General features: G+C 41.4%; 3 protein-coding genes across 3 annotated transcripts; all 3 read right to left on the bottom strand.

The window, feature by feature from the left end:
• Nucleotides 1-383: 383 nt before the first annotated feature.
• On the bottom strand, nucleotides 384-5129 carry opn9 (opsin 9; the record flags this gene model as incomplete). The annotated part of the gene is made up of 9 exons (XM_079165504.1): nucleotides 5004-5129; nucleotides 3960-4110; nucleotides 3660-3799; nucleotides 3158-3296; nucleotides 2896-3010; nucleotides 2089-2169; nucleotides 1474-2011; nucleotides 1238-1354; nucleotides 384-424 (listed from the first exon to the last, which is right to left on the bottom strand). Exons 1-9 carry the CDS (start codon nucleotides 5122-5124, stop codon nucleotides 384-386), a joined length of 1443 nt encoding a protein of 480 aa, XP_079021630.1. The 5' UTR covers nucleotides 5125-5129.
• Nucleotides 5130-7302: 2173 nt separating this feature from the next.
• Nucleotides 7303-11755, bottom strand: gapdh (glyceraldehyde-3-phosphate dehydrogenase). Its single transcript, XM_079164570.1, has 12 exons — nucleotides 11667-11755; nucleotides 11128-11173; nucleotides 10022-10121; nucleotides 9649-9755; nucleotides 9460-9550; nucleotides 9241-9356; nucleotides 8941-9022; nucleotides 8629-8780; nucleotides 8444-8522; nucleotides 7933-8016; nucleotides 7740-7837; nucleotides 7303-7649 (listed from the first exon to the last, which is right to left on the bottom strand). The coding sequence occupies exons 2-12, from the start codon at nucleotides 11148-11150 to the stop codon at nucleotides 7580-7582; spliced, it is 1002 nt and encodes a 333-aa protein (XP_079020696.1). The 5' UTR covers nucleotides 11151-11173; nucleotides 11667-11755; the 3' UTR covers nucleotides 7303-7579.
• A 3030-nt stretch (nucleotides 11756-14785) lies between these two features.
• On the bottom strand, nucleotides 14786-16198 carry nppcl (natriuretic peptide C-like; the record flags this gene model as incomplete). The annotated part of the gene is made up of 2 exons (XM_079165085.1): nucleotides 15320-16198; nucleotides 14786-15082 (listed from the first exon to the last, which is right to left on the bottom strand). The coding sequence occupies exons 1-2, from the start codon at nucleotides 15416-15418 to the stop codon at nucleotides 14786-14788; spliced, it is 396 nt and encodes a 131-aa protein (XP_079021211.1). The 5' UTR covers nucleotides 15419-16198.
• Between the last annotated feature and the right edge of the window lie 188 nt (nucleotides 16199-16386).

The following is a 16386-nucleotide window of genomic DNA, read 5'->3' as shown; positions in this document are numbered from 1 at the left end:
GCATCAGTAAAAGCTAGGCCTATACATTCTTAAACTGTTAAAAAGCTAAATACAACCGAACATTTGAATATACATTATTGCACAAAGGAAATATTGATATTGAACACTTTCATTGATATTGCACAAGTGAATTGTCAGTTTCTACTGAAGTAGTGTTGATTGTTAAGTGTGACGAGGGAAGCAGCCTCTCACTGAAGGAGCTTTTTAAATAGCCTGAATGCTTTAATACAGTTAATTCCATGGAGTAATGCTGTCGTTGCGATTTTTATAGTCCTTCTTCGTTGTAGTTTCGCCATGGCAGACCTACGTTAGTGACATTTGCCTTCGCATCATAATTACATAGTTTAGTGAGAGTGTAGTTGGATTCTCTAAATCAGAGGTCTTCAACAGGGGGTCCGCGACCCCTTGGGGGTCCGCGGGGGTACTGCAGGGGGTCCGCGAAATTTTTGGTTGATTAGACAATTTAAAAAAAAAAAAATGTAGAATTTGTTTTTCCAAACATGAATCTTTTCATGAAAAACGTTGAAGACCCCTGCTCTAAACCACTCAGTTGTCTTTTCCTAACTCCTTATGAATTCTCCTTGACATCTTTCCTTGACCCCATGACGTTTTCCATTGAGGTCAAGGAAGAGTGGTTAGGAATAGATGTTAGGAGGTCATTTGGGGGTTTTCCGACCGCAGTCCATATGAATCCCGAACTCTGTTTAAAGATGTTGTTTCAAGTTCAGCATTTGGGGAAATAACTTGCGCTAACTTATTTGATTTCTGCCAGATAATTGACGTTAGATGAGAAAATGATACCACTTTCTTTCTGTGTGGTAAATAAATATGAAGCTAACGTTACAGCCAGCAACCGGTTATCTTAGCTAGCGTAACGTTAAACTAGCTTAGTAAAGTAGAAACAGCTAAATTACCTAATGTTAGCCTCTTTCCAAAGAAAAACATTATCCACCTACCAGCACCTCTAAAGCTCGCTAGCACTTTTTTATCTTGCATGTTTAGTCCGTTGACAAACCAAAGTGTAAAAATGTACAAATTGCAGTTTTACAGGGGATTCTATCTATCTATACATAGTATCTATCTACCTATCTATCTATCTATATATATATATATATATATCGATCTATCTTATATTAATCTGGATGTGGACTTTTTAGATCTCTTCTTGTCTTCTCTCCACCGATGCTGCAGTGTCTCTCCGTGCAGCCTTGAGTGTCCAAATGCATTAACCCCTCACATCTCATCTGCTCAGGAGTCTGTTCGTCCTCCACTCCCGTTCCCCCGGTTCTTCTGTTTCCACAGACAGGGCTCTTTCTCCTCTTCCAGCTCTGGCAGTAGGAGAGGCTGATGCTCCCTTAAAGAGAAGATTAAAAAAAACAGAATAACAATATGGCCTGTGTGGCAAGAACCTAAACTTCTACTATTTTTCCGAGAAACAGGTGCCAGTAGTATAAGTTTACTCATGTTCCTTACGTTCAGTTGAACTTTCCATCCTCCGCTGCATTTGCCTCCTCTTTGCCTTCTCTTTGCCAAAAACCATCGCGTAGACGTCATCCCTGAACTCCCTGTTCATGATCTGGTATATTAAAGGGTTGATCATGCAGTGAGACTTGGCAAACAGAACAGGGATCAAGGTGACTACAGGTGGGAGAGAGGAGAGCGGCTGGGGGCTCTCGGTCATTGGTTCAGCTTCTTTGTCCAGGGTGGACCTGAACGTGGCGTCGCTCAGGCCGTTAATGGACGCTAAATTCTTGTTGTTCACATTGCTCCACTTGTTCTCGGGATTGTTGTAGATTTGTCTGTAATATTCTGCAGTGGTCCAGTTGAGCAACGAGGGGATATCGAGGATCTTTGGAGCACTTGGAGAGCTCGAGGCCATATCAGTTGACTCCTCCGCCACAGTCTGTAAAGATGCCTCTTGATCATCTCTGGGAATGAGTACAGAGAACAGAGACACAGCAGCATAGGGCAGCCAGGCCAGGAGGAAGGTGGTGCACACCACAGCAGCTATCTGAAATAAACATATGGCTTTATTTTTCTTGCAGGACATTCATTAATGAATCTGAAAACAATCCTCACAGGGTTTACCTTTGTAAGTCTCAGGTCTTTGCCAGTGTGACTGACAGAGGAGGACGGTATAGACGCCAGAGTGCGATTAGATCTGTAGACCTGAAAACAGAAGCAACAGTTAATGCTGCTATTTGCAATTATGCCACAATTCACAACCACTGACAAAGTCAACATATACAAACTCCCAAATATATATTAAAGCCATTATGTGAAGAATTCCTAATTGAAATTATAGCATATTTTAAATAATTCTGAGTGTTTTGTGGCTTCCTGCGCTGTAACATGTATGCTGCCAAGTCTGTGGGGTTCTTCATCCTGATTGGCTGCTGTCTCTCTTTTTGTCTTTTGATGGAACGTGAAATGTGAACTACAGTTTGCCTTTACTGGGATTCGTTTGGATAGAGTACCCACAGGCCGTTATTCCTTTGTAGCTTCCAGATATTGCTTATTATATGTACCCAATTTAAGCTTGTCAAACTGAAAATAACTTGCGTTTCCCCTAGAGACCTTGTTATTCATAAATTACTACAAACCAGACCCACAATGAATTCAGGGCCTTTGGGGGTCCTGAGCATCTGGATCAATGGGGCCTTTTAATTTGGTATTCCCCTGTATTTGAGAGGAGGTAGTGGTACCGTGCATACGTTGCTGTCTGTCACAGTGTCTTTTTCAATACTCTCAATAGAAGGTGCCAGAGTTGCAATTTTGATATTCTACACACTGTGTCTTTAAACAAGTGACTAATACATCTAATCAAAATAATGACATTATATACACACAGCTCCCAAACCCTCTATTTTCTGTCATGAAGCAACTTGTCCTCACCGTCAGAAGGATGGTCAAATATGAAGCGACGATGGTGAATGTAGGAAATGCAAAGCATAAAATCAGGATGAGGAAAATATAGATTCTGTCGATTAGAGATGACCTCATGCTCCACCTTGAAATAGTTAGACAGGCAGACTGGTTATTTGCTGATAAACATGCGAATACTTGAAGAAATCAGAGAAGACACAGACATCTGCCGACTTTTGTGTAAGTAAACAACAGAGTATTGAGCAGCACTGTAAATTAAATGAGAGATTACCAGTTGATGGTGCAGCTGGTCCCATATGGTTCTGGTCCATAACTTCCAAAGCCAAAAGCAGGCAGCAAGGCCCAGAACAATGTGTAAACCCACACCAGCACTATGGCCATAGACACATGCCGTCTCTCAATCCATTGACCTAGAGAGCCAAGAAGCATGAAACCACTTAAAGAACTTAGTGTGACAATTTATGTGCACTTAACCTCATTGGAGGTCTCGACATTTCACTTTGCCATTATCTTGAAACATCCGCAGATTTAATTGACCTTTACTCTCACCTTAGCAATTATCAATCAATGAACGACGTTTGAATCGAAAACACTTTGAATCAATACATTTTTAGAAGGAAGAAAGGGTCTTGTGCAGAGACTATAATACGTATATTGTGTAAGTAAGGTTTGTGTAAAAGCCTGTGTGGCAAAGACATTTTAAATTAACCAATTTATTCAGGAAGTCAGATGGATTTAGAGTGCAGGCATGCACATTAAGATCTCAGACTTGCCGTATCTTAAGCAGCAGATCTTCAGGCAACGGTCCAGAGAGATGAGACAGGTGGTGAGCAGAGAGCCGATGCCAAACACAAAGCCCTGAATGCCGTACCAAAAGCACCCTATCTCCCCAAACACCCAGGCATGACACAGGCTGAAAGAGGCAGAGAAAAGCTTAAGTCCCCCCCGCTTAATAGATCATCACCATCTGTCTCTGACCAATGGCTGATGTTGTAGATGTTGTATTATAATCACAGTGTCATCACCCTGGATTCAAGCCTGGCTTCTTATTGGTTGATAACAAAGTTCTGTACCTGGAAGTGATGAAAAATGGCCCCCCCAAGAGGCTGAAACCAAAATCGCAGAGGGCCAGGTTGATGATCATGAGATCTGGAGGCCTGAGCTTCTTTCGCCTCCTGCAGTAGACTAATAACGCCACGCCATTGCCCAGCACCGATGCGACAACTGTAGAAAGAGTAATAGTGAGGAAAAGAAGGAAGACGCGGCTTTAACTTTGCTTTTTCAAGCCTTAAAATACCAGTTGTGTATGATTACATGTAGTGAGCTAGACCATAGATTGCCAGAGTGGACCAATGCACAGTTATTCGCCTACATTCCTCTCTTCAACACGCACTCAGCAACTCAGCTCAGCATTCACCTGAATAGTCACCCTGCTCCACAGAACACCGATCAACCCAGACAAATTAAAACATTTGTCTGAGCGAGCAGAGTTTATTTGTTTGTCTGTAGCTTCATTGATTTGTTGTGCAAACCAAGCAATGAAGAGGCGAAGAGTATTTTGTAATTAGACGGCCTGAACTGTCTGTTTTAATGAGGTAGTGTCGGGTTTGGTCTTTTTGGTTGAATACTGAAAATCCCCATCCCAAGAAAATCGGTCACGCAGGACATATAAACTTTGAAATCCCACAACGCATTTTCATATTTTGATAAAGTTTTCGACAGTATGCAACTCGGACTTAAAAACAAATATCTCAACGATAATGTCCCTTTGAGGGTTAGGTTTAAAGATAAATAATTTATCTTCCACTCAATCTGAGGTATTTGCTTGTTGCACCATTTCATTGAAGCTACTGTATAATATATTTATAATTATACAAAGAGACAAATAAAGTTATGATTAATAATAACTTAAAAAACATCTTGTGTCATCACTTCATGTGGAATCTGGAATGATATATTTACAGATATTTGAGTATTTTTGGATCAATTTCAGCATGTTTGAAGGTCACTTGTCTTCAAAACAAGATTGGATCACTTCTCACAAAAATGAGCCTGAAATTGACATGATGATAAAAGTGTCTGTGACTCTAAAAAAAAGTGACTTGAACCATGTTGACCTGTGAAGGTAAGGAAGACAGCGACGGCCAAGTCTCCAGAGGGGGACAGCTGGGAGGTGAACAGTGGGCGGATGGACGAGGGGACAAACCAGGAACCCCTCTGTGAGCCATTCTCTCCCATGGGTGTTGCACTGACCCACAGTAGTATACAGACAGGAGAAGCAGCACCTGGAGCCTCAAAGAGCCACTGATGGCACAACAACAGAGAGTCATTTAAAATACTGTGACACCATGACAACTACAACGTGGAATTAGAGCATGTGGAAGTAACGTTTTCTCATTAGGGGGGAGATGCCGGGCAGCACAGGCATTAGTATACTGGCGACTATATTCTTATCTCTGCAAGATTTTCAATCAATTTTAATCTGCTCTTACTGTGCAGACAAAAATAAGAAGCTCATTTCAAACCTCCAGCTTAAGAGAACAACGGGAGTGTAAAACATGAGCGGGCGAGAGACAGTAGGATATTTTGCAATCCAGAGCGTTAAGTTTCAAAGTATTATTCATATCACAGATAGCATTTTTCTGTCAACGATCACACAGTGCGTGTAAAAAAAAAAAGTCTCTTTCCTCCTGTGTCTATATTAATTAGATTCCTTGAGAAGTGTTTGGACAAAGCATTATAAATGACTAAATGGTGTGGACAATTACAAATATGATTATAAATGTAAATTAATACAGATCGAGGTGATATTGTAATGTCATCGTGACACAAATGGCAGACAGGTCTTCTCTGACGGCGACACAATTTGCAGCTTTATTGGGAAAATCTGACATTTCTTCGAATATTTCATAGTTTCCATTGGTTGTTAATGGTTCAGGAGTATCACGGGAAAAGTGTTGTTGTAAAAGAACACCATTTACTTAAGCATCCTGTTACTTAAAATAAATAAATGAGTCATTATAATAAACAAAAGGGAAAAACTAAGTCCTTTCTTCTCAATCTTTTGACCCTCCAGGAATTGTATATTTATCCAGCAGGCAGTCAGCATGACTCTCATGTGTGTCAAAGGGACCAAAAGCTGAATGAACACAGTCACATCAAGACAACAGAGAAGGTGATCAAACAAAAATGGGATTTCAGGAAAACATCACAATGAATTAATAAGCGTCACCACTTACCTTCCTCTTGTCTGCTTCTCAGTCCCTTCCTGTTGTCTCTCAGCTGGCCTTTATAGCAGAGATCGTCTTTTTTAAATTGTACTTAATCTGAAAATCCATTTGGCATTTTCTGGAGAGACAATTCGCTGTTGACAATCTGGCTTAGATGAAGAGAGAGAGAGAGAGAGAGAGAGAGAGAGAGAGAGAGAGAGAGAGGGCAAGAGGGCGAGAGAGAGAGAGAGAGAGCGAGCTCCGGCTATCTGCTAAATCCCTGTGAATAATTTTGATAAAATGAGAATCATCTCAATGAAATGTACATTTTTAATATTAATGGAATGGTAAACCTGTGACGAAATACTGATATATGTAAATAAATGGGGTTTTGTTCAAAGTGAACTTTGGTGAACATTATTTAATTTGACTTGTATTGAATTAACAGGTACACTATTACTGTTCACATTTCTGTGTAGGCTGTTCTCAGATTAAGGATTTATAACATTAATTACATTTGTTGTATTGATCTGACAGAAATTTTATTTGCTGTAAAGCCATTTCAAATTACTAAATATATTATTGTACATTTCTCAGAAAATTCAAAAGTAAGTTTAGTTGAATTAAAACAACCTTTCAAAGGGAAACCACCACTACATTTCCTAGACACTGTCCGTCTTATAAAGCATTTGGCCCATATGTGTGAATCAGTGTTATATAAACAATAAATCCTTAATCGTTTTTTAAATCAGTGGAGCTTTTGTCTTATTCTTTAGGAGCTCTCAGTGAGTCAAGCCGATACAGACAGATCAGTGATTAAAACTTTGCCATTTTGTGAGAGCAAATTATCTGCAGGTATTATTTATAAAAGCCTCATATTGAACCACTACAATGGTTGTTGTGTTAGCCAGGCAACAGTACCCTCCCAGATGACGCAGATATTGAACAGCACTAAAGGGTGTCACGAGGGGAAAATAATAAATATGTAGATTACTGTTGCATGAATCGATTTGAGAAGAGACTAAGGGCCCTCAGTGTATTCCCAGAGGAGGAAAATAAGATGCATGTATAGCCACCTCTTCTCAGGGTTTGCTAAAGTGAATGACCTACATAAGAATCCATCTGCCGAGACCAGCGTTTATCCCAGTGGAGCAGTTTTTAATATAGATACGTCTGTGCAGTGACAAAGGACAAAAGGAGGGCGTGATTCTCACAAACAGGAATTTATTCCACTACTGCCTGCAGTACTTCAGCACTACAGACTCACACCATCTCACACAAGAACAGAACAGGGAATTTCACAAATACAAAAAAGTAATTGGTCATCAATTGAAATCTTTTTCGTTTGCTCTCTGTGGGACCTTTCCTCCGGCATCTGATGTGGGTTGACTATTTGAAAGTCATAGATAACTAAGTGTGTTTTGTAGAACTCTGGTATCAGGAGAATGTGGCATAGTGCAGTGGCGAGCCATCGGCTGGTTGTCTTACTCCTTGGAAGCCATGTGGCTCATCAGGTCGCAGACACGTTGGCTGTATGCGAACTCGTTGTCGTACCTGATGAAGAAGCAAGAAAAAAAATAGAGTCAATATGAATCCCTGAAAAGAGACATCAGGACATGAAAGTAATCCGTGCTGAAGGCTTACCATGAAACCAGCTTGACAAAGTGGTCGTTGAGGGCGATGCCAGCGCCAGCATCAAAGATGGAGGAGTGGCAGTCACCGTTGAAGTCTGTGGAGACGACCTGCAGGAGAGCGAAGAGGAGGACACCACGTTAACAAAAAGCACTCAACGACAAAACAGTTTAAAAGATCGGTTATAACAGAGACGAGCACATACCTGGTGTTCTGTGTATCCCAGAATGCCCTTCATGGGTCCTTCAGATGCAGCCTTCACAACTTTCTTGATGTCTTCGTATTTGGCCTGTTAAATGTATTATTACCGTCATCATTATTATATGAATACTTACTATATTTATTAAAAAGGACAAGCCTTCCACAAATTCCATGAAAAGACCATCAATTCCTGTTGTAAAAATAATGTAAAATAAAAGATAAATGAAAAAAACGTTAACAAATTTAAGCAAACAAATGTTTGGCAGATGTGTGTTTACAGGGAACTAGGTGAAATGGAATATTACTCAAATGGGAGAAAATAGTCAATCATGGATTAATACACATTTTACAGGACTTGAGATTGACTCATTACCATGAGCACTGTAGTCTACACGGGAGATCATTCTGACTAGAATAAATACATTTCTCGTTGGTAAGAAAAACAAATCACCCGACTTAAAGTGAAACTGATTTCTGTTAAATGTTATGAATGCTTCTCGTTTGTGGTCACTCACGGGTTTCTCCAGACGGACTGTCAGGTCAACCACGGACACGTTGGGGGTGGGGACACGGAAGGCCATGCCGGTCAGCTTGCTGTAAAATACAAGAATGTACAAAAGGTCATAAACTAAATCCACTGGATTCAGTAACACACAATAAAATAATACGATGCGATAAAGAATAAGTTTCTGCCGCTGACCCGTTGAGCTCGGGGATGACCTTGCCGACGGCTTTGGCAGCACCGGTAGAGGCGGGGATGATGTTCTGACTGGCACCACGGCCGTCCCTCCACAGCTTACCGGAAGGACCATCAACAGTCTTCTGGGTGGCAGTGATGGCATGAACGGTGCTCTGATGGACAAAGACACAGAGAGGAGGAGGATTAAATATGGCTAAACCCCCCCACGTAACTTTATAATGTCATGTCATGTTGGTGTGTTTATAATCTGGTGTTAGGGGCTGCTCAGCATCTCTCTGCCAGATTGTTTTAATGTTGTGTTTTAATCCTCACCATCAGCCCCTCAATGATGACAAAGTTGTCATTGATGACCTTGGCCAGGGGGGCCAGGCAGTTGGTTGTGCAGGAAGCGTTGCTAGGGAGACGAAAGTAACCGCATCAGTTAACAGAGTTTACAACAGTCCAAGTTTACAACATTGTTTTAATGACAAATCGTTGACACATGATATACAATAAGAGAAACACTCAGTATTGCACATTTTGATCTTAAAAACTAAATTCCAATTTTCAAACCACTTAAATATACAAAAACATAACGACCAAACAGTCTGTGAGATACTTTCTGGTTCTTACCTGACGACGTGGAGGGAGTTGTCATACTTTTCATGGTTGACACCCATGACGAACATGGGAGCATCAGCGCTGGGTGCAGAGATGATGACTCTCTTGGCGCCACCCTTCAAGTGAGCCTGCAGTGAGTTTTGAAAGAGCATTTAATTCATGTCCTTTTTGGCAAATTGCACGACCCTTTTTTTTTACATTCAAGAGTTTGGGGGGGATTGAGATACGTACAGAGGCTTTCTCAATGGTGGTGAACACACCAGTGGACTCAACCACATACTCGGCACCAGCATCCCCCCATTTGATGTGAGTGGGGTCTCTCCTGAAGAAAGAGAGAAAAGAAAAGTTAATACATTCTTACTCAGTTCTATAATTAAACTGAAATGCTTTCTATATTAAAAGCCTGATTAGTGAACATACTCGTGGAAAACGGTGATTTTATGTCCATCGATGACCAGCTTGTCACCCTCCATTTTGACCTCACCCTTGAAGCGGCCGTGGGTGGAGTCATACTTGAACATGTAGACCTAAAAGAGGAAATGTGAAGAAGAAGAGAGACCGTTTCTACCACATTACAAACAGCTGACAAAAGCAGAAGAGATTATATTAGTTATAAAAGATTCCAGCATGTCTCTGACTACAAAAGCCCGCATTACATATTTAATTTAGCCAGTGCAACCATCACCTAAAGTTCAGAGTTTCACGAAGTTTACAAGAGCGTGGCAGAAGGCTGGTGCTGATTTCAAACCCCTAATCCTGATGCCTTACATTTCAAGCAATCTCCTTCACTTACCATGTACTCCAGGTCGATGAAAGGGTCATTGATGGCCACAATCTCCACCGCCTTGGAGGTGAAACCAGCACGGGTCACCAGACGACCGATGCGGCCAAATCTGAAAAGTGAACATTGTTGTTTCTTAGTCTGGCCTCTAGATGGTGGTGTGACACCATGCAACTCTGACCAAAGTCACTGGGTGATGTGAGCCTTGTCACGTCCCACAATTGCAGAGAAGGTATGAGGTTGAAATAATCATGAGGTTGAAATAATCGGTCTGATAATCAGTCGTGAATATGCAAAATTAGGTTTTTGACATTCACTTCAACCTAAGCATGGCCTACTTCACATTAGTGTTGTAGCTTTTTTCCTTTGTGTGGGGTTCAAATAGACCTCAGGAGACCTGAAAGCACTGAGGAAGAAAGGGCAGGGTTCAGGAGGAGGGGCAGTGGGAGCTGCCCAGCTCTTACTCTCCTCGCTGGGGGCTAAAGTCGAAATTAGCCTCTAATGTGCAAATCCTGGTGATGGCAATGCACTGTTTGATCAGTGGCCAAGTTACTTTTTAACCGCAGGTCCAAATTCCTGGCACAGACACGCTCTGACCTCAGACACTGGGGGAGGAGGACGAGGGGCGGAGAGATAATGAAACAGATAGGGAGGCCTTTAACGTCACATTATGCGTGTTCAATAACATTTAAGTAATGGACCCTTTCTACTTGCTTCAGACAGCAGAAAAACAATTTGAATGACCCCCATGTCGAAGCCACTGCCCACTATGTTATCTGCTCAGGGGCCAAAGTTCAAAGATCAAGAAAAACATGAGAACAGCCAGGTGACTGTTGGTGCATGTTCTCCATTACTAAACATTTTCTCCTTCAGCTGCTGTATGGTGTCAGAAATTAACCATAACAATACTTTTTAATATGCAAACAAATAAGCTTTAAGAAGCACAGGTAGTGCATCTTAAAAATGTAAACAAGGCAGCAATTGCACCAAATCCCCTAAATGCTCCCGATGTACACAGAGGTGTGAGCTGGAGGTGCAGCGAGCTCACAGACCTGCCTAATAAGTGTGTGTCGATTTGATTAACTATGTCATGCGAGTGAATGAAAGCGAGCCCTTACCCATTGATACCAACTTTCACCATTGTTCCTGGGTTGTCCTAGTCCTCTGAAAGGAGAAATGAGAAGAGATAGAGGGATGTGGAAAATTAATGCAGCCTGTTGGATATTAATGAAGCAACATTTAAGGTGCCATATATTAGCTTTCACTTGATGGACAGCACCAAGACTGTGCATTGAAATGAAGAGTTTATGCAAAATGATTCCACTGATGAGGTATGTGACCACAGTCCAAGTAAATGTCAATGTAAATCTGCAGTTACTTAACCTTTCCCAGCAAGCGTATAAACAAACAAATGTGCACTGAAAAGCAATGTTACATCCTCATAAGCAACAATAATCACATTTAAAACAAGAGTAGAAAGGCAAGTTAATTTGCTTGAGCTTTATGACCACATTTAGTTGAAAATGAGGTCCCATCAAGCCCAAGCTGATTGTCCCCAGATTACCGAAACCAAGTCCTGCAGCCTGTTGCTGAGGCTCTGCAGGTTCCTGAACCCCTCTGTCTGAAATAATTTAGTTACTGAAGATTTTCTTTTTACCGTTTGTGAGATGCCTCTGTCTGTCTTGCGACTTCGGGTGTGAGTGGGGACGAACAAAGTTGAGCGGTGACATTTATGATTGAGCAGACTTTAAAGCCACGCCCCCTCAACGGTCACTGCTCTTAGCTCCGCCCCCTGTGAATGTCAAGGTCGTCAGCCTGCACAGAGACATGCATGCAAGCTGGCCCCTGCAACTTGACTTCATGTGAGTGAAATATCCCAGAAGCTTCTTTCTCTTCATCATATTTCTGCTACTTTTTGGAGTTCTGAACATTTCTGCTCAGATTGACATCATTTCTGCAGAAGTTACAATATCATTAAGCCACTTGTGTGTTTCCACCTCCTTATTACTTTGAGAGGTCTGGATATAGATACTCAGATATTAAACTCCTCAGATAGTGGACTGAAAAAAGAGAGGGGTCCCTCACTGACCTTCTCAGTAAATACAGTCACACGAGGGATCAAATCTCTGTCTTCCCGACTGTGACATTTAATGTCCAAAGACCATGAACCCTTCACTGTAGCGACTGATCATTCTCTGCCTCTCCATCTCCTCAGCAGGAGTCACAAGTTGAGCCTTGGTTACACAGCATAAACATGACCATTACGCATGTGCAGAGGATGCATCTTCAGACTGTTTGAGTCCATGTCAGGTTATTTAGAAGCGTCAAATTGAGTTGCCTTTGTCTGCATAAAAGTGCTGCTGTTAAGGTCTTGGTAATGTGTTCTGCTGCAAAAATTAAATGTCTTCACTTCTATTCATTGCCCGCAGAATATGACAAGGCCTGGGCATGTCAGAGTTTGTTTGGACTCTTTCGTCCCGTCACAGAGTTGGCATTTGAAAAGAAAGCACTCCAGACGACGATGTGCAATGTTAAATTAGAATAAAGACAATGTCTGTTTAAACCAGAAGGCCACTCAAATTCAATCTTTTTGAAATATCCCCCTGGCTGCATACTGAGGCCTCACCAACCAGAAAGATAACTGAAACCTTACCCAGGGCATGGCATGTTGTCATAACAGCAGAGCATGACACAATACATATCGAACTGGACCGAACATGACATTCAGTAACATATGGTTTTTCACTTCAGCAGATCACGTGGTCCTATTATAACATTTCGCCACAGGCTAACGGAAGTCTAGATCTGCACCTAAACGGGACAGCGCTGGTGTGTTTCATGGCTGCGGTCCAGAATTCTGGGCATAACTGAACTACCACAACCCTGTGGGAATGCCAGTCTTAGCCTCTGCTCTGCAGCTTAAGGTCAAAGAGGGGAAGTAAAGGTCAGGCCAAGATTAGACGTTGGCTGACTAGTCAACACTTGTCCATTTTATACTCTCAGTACTGTAAATGCTGCCTCATACAAATCACGAACTTCCAATCTCTACTCACAGGAAAGTGAGCGGCCGTGGAACAAAGTATCTGGGGATTATTATCTTTTTAGTCTGGTAAGACTCTGTTGTAAGACTCAATTTACAGCAGCATTTATGTAAATTTGTGTCATTTCTCAACATAAAAGTTCCACTCTGGTTAACTTAATCAGTAAGTGCAGTAACAACAAAATGTATGGATTGCAGTTTGCTGGTCTATGCACAAGTATGTCTGAAATTAAAAGGGTTCTTCTTGAACTGGATTCATACGGCTTGTTTCCTGAACTTTAGTCCGGTGTAAAGTCCAGAGGGCAGCTCTGTGTGGTGAGGAACAAATAAACACATGATGGAATGAGACTGCCACCTAGTGTCGCAACAGAAATCTCCTATTTAATATCACCTTCAAAAATCAACTCAAACACCAGAATGAATAAGTAATGTAGGATATCGTGGAAGAAAATGAATGACTTTTGCTCGTAGTTCACTCTTGACCATCGAAACAGCAGAAACAGTCTCACCTCAAAGTCAATTTAGTTGCAGTTCTGGAGCTTTCAGTCACATCGCATGATCTTCATCTACAGATAGCGTCTGATCAGCTGTCATGACAATTGTTGGATTCAGTTTTTTCTGAGAATGAATTTTTTTAAATGGCACAAGGATTACTAATTGAGATCATGTGATCAGATCAAAAGCTTGTGTTACTAAATGGACCTTAAGCTGGAGATTGTTTTGTCAAAAGTAGAAAGTCAACATGGACTTTGTGAATTGCCTCCAAGTTTAAAATTCTTGTCTTGTTCTTAAAAAAAACACATTGCTGGTACAAAGTCTGCCAAATGTACAATTGCATCATATTTATGCACATATATAATTCATAACCATCGGTTGGAACATTATATGAGATTATCCGCCAACATGTTTATTTCCATTTCCCTGTAGAATGATTCAAGATTATTGCCCCAGGAAATTGGCTGTAATACCAGAGTAAAACCAGCTTTGCAGGCAGCAGAGGATCTTACATACAGTTAAGATTGGCCACCCATACTCCAGACTGACGCAGGAAGAAATGTAAATTCCTCGAGCAGCCATTGGAAGATTTGATATAGTATCAAGAGTTCAAAAATAAATATGTCAGGAGAATTTTAAGCTGCACTTTGAAGGACAAATTGAGATGACGTGTGCCAATAGGGAGCAAACAAACCGGGATTTAGATGTGGAGGAGAATTTCTGTGAGCAAAAACCAGAAATGTCAAATCCATTTATTCATGCAAATCATAAGAAAACAAAAATAACTATCAGCAGGAATCACAGGTGCCAACATATTTTAATATCTACGTCCATTACACCTGATTTTACGCACACTCCCCATCCATAGATTGAACAATTGTCGAATCACATTTACTGTACGAAGACAAATCCTAGAAATACATAAAGTGCCAATTTACCTAAAAACAAGCCCATCAATCAAAGATGATCATTTGATGTAAATACAGCTCACACAATGTTCTAATAGTCAGTTTAATACTTTCACATGGAATAAACTACAGCTGCTCTGTTAACACAGACACAATGGTGTGAAGCATCTGATCTACGCTGGATGAAACCACATTAGCAATGCTGCATGTTTACACCACACTACACGTAGCCTACACACGTAAACATCCTTCAGTGCACGTGAACATCTTTGCATGTGTGTTTTTCCTTATTATACTCTAAGAAGGATGTCATCAGTCTTTATTTTCTCTCCACTAACAGCCCAGTCCGCTCATGGACCCGATCCGATCCAGTTTCAGCCCAAAGCATCCTCGGTTCCATCCCCTCCGTGACCGGTCCGGTTCGGCTCGCTTCTGATTGGCCACAGCCCCCTTCAGCAGGCGCAGCCAGGGGGTCTCAGCCTGCGTTTGTGCATCAGCCCATTTGGGGTACTCGGCCGCTTTGACCCCCGAGGACAAGGTGGACTGCTCCTCTGGTTGGCTGTTCAACAGGTTCTCCAGGTCGTCCAGAGTCAAAAGGTCATTGTAGCGTTCCAGAAACTGCTCCATAAACTACAGAGGAGGAAAAAAAAGAGGAAATTTAATTGTCAGCGAGTGTACGGGGAGAATAATTCAATCAGTGATACATTTCATTACTCTTTCTTCTTATTCTTTCCTGCTCTCCCTCCCTTCCCTTCTGCACTATTCTCTTATACCCGCCATCCACTCTGAATTCTCCTCAATCCTCTCTTTTCTTCCTTTTCTATCCTCTCGGCTCCCCCTCCGGCTTCCCCTCCTCCTCCTCCCTACCTGCACAGCATCAGGAGGAGGGTGCAGAGCGCGAGCCTCCGTGATCTCCAGAGGTGTCAGAAGGAGCAGAGTGGCACAAAGCAGCACAGGGCACAGCATGGCAGCAGAGTTGACGGACAGGAAAAACTGGAGGACTGCAAATACACTGCAAAGACAAGATGAAGAAAAGAATGAAAATTACTCATGCAGAAAAACACAAATACGTAAAATAATAGTTTTGAGTGATTGCATGAGTGAGTTGCATGTTTCAGGATTTAATAATATTTGTTATGTATTCTTATATTTAACAGGGTCCATACAGACACATATACAAATAAGCAATGCAACAGTTGTGATGTATTTTGGGCATCTAGCGGGAGCTAATATGCAGCCCCCGTTCCTGGTTAGGCTTTTCAATCTAGATTAAAACAGCCAAACAAATAGAGTAGACAAACCGTATCAAAGTACATTTATTATACATCACAATTATAAAAAAAAGTTTTCTTCTTTTCAACAGAAATACTTTTTGCTGTTCGCTAACGAAAACAATTAGGTGACAATCCTTAAAATAAAATAAAGGCTTTAATATTTCTTAAGGTAACCTGTTAATAATGTACAAAAGACATTTGAGAGACACATTTGATGATTTCCTTACTTTATAATTATAGATTTCAGGTTGAATTTCTACACAATTTGTAGTATGCTTATAAAAATAAATAAAAAAGACTAATCGATAACTATAAAATAAAGATTAAAAATATAACCTATAACCATTAAAGAACATTTAATTGTGCTCACCCGCTGTTTGGTTTCTCTTTGAGTTCTTGGCGTCTTCTTCTGCTCTCACAGACTCTTCTCCATCTCTCTGGTCCTCGTCTATCGGTTACCTCTCACTTGTTGGCACCTGCAGGGAGCATCACTCTCTCACTGTTGACTCCTCCTCGCTCTGTGATGGAAAAGGATTTTTCTTCCTCTTGCGTCCGTCCTCTTGGCAGAAGCTGAATGTTGGGGCATCAGCTGGGATGCTGCAGAGGTTTTGTAGAGCAAGAGACGACCCCCTCCCCCCCCCCCGCCCGCTGCATCTTCCT

This window comes from Pholis gunnellus, assembly GCF_910591455.1.
Source record: "Pholis gunnellus genome assembly, chromosome: 8".
In the NCBI taxonomy this organism is placed as follows: domain Eukaryota; kingdom Metazoa; phylum Chordata; class Actinopteri; order Perciformes; family Pholidae; genus Pholis; species Pholis gunnellus.
This window is presented reverse-complemented; position numbering and strand designations above follow the sequence as displayed.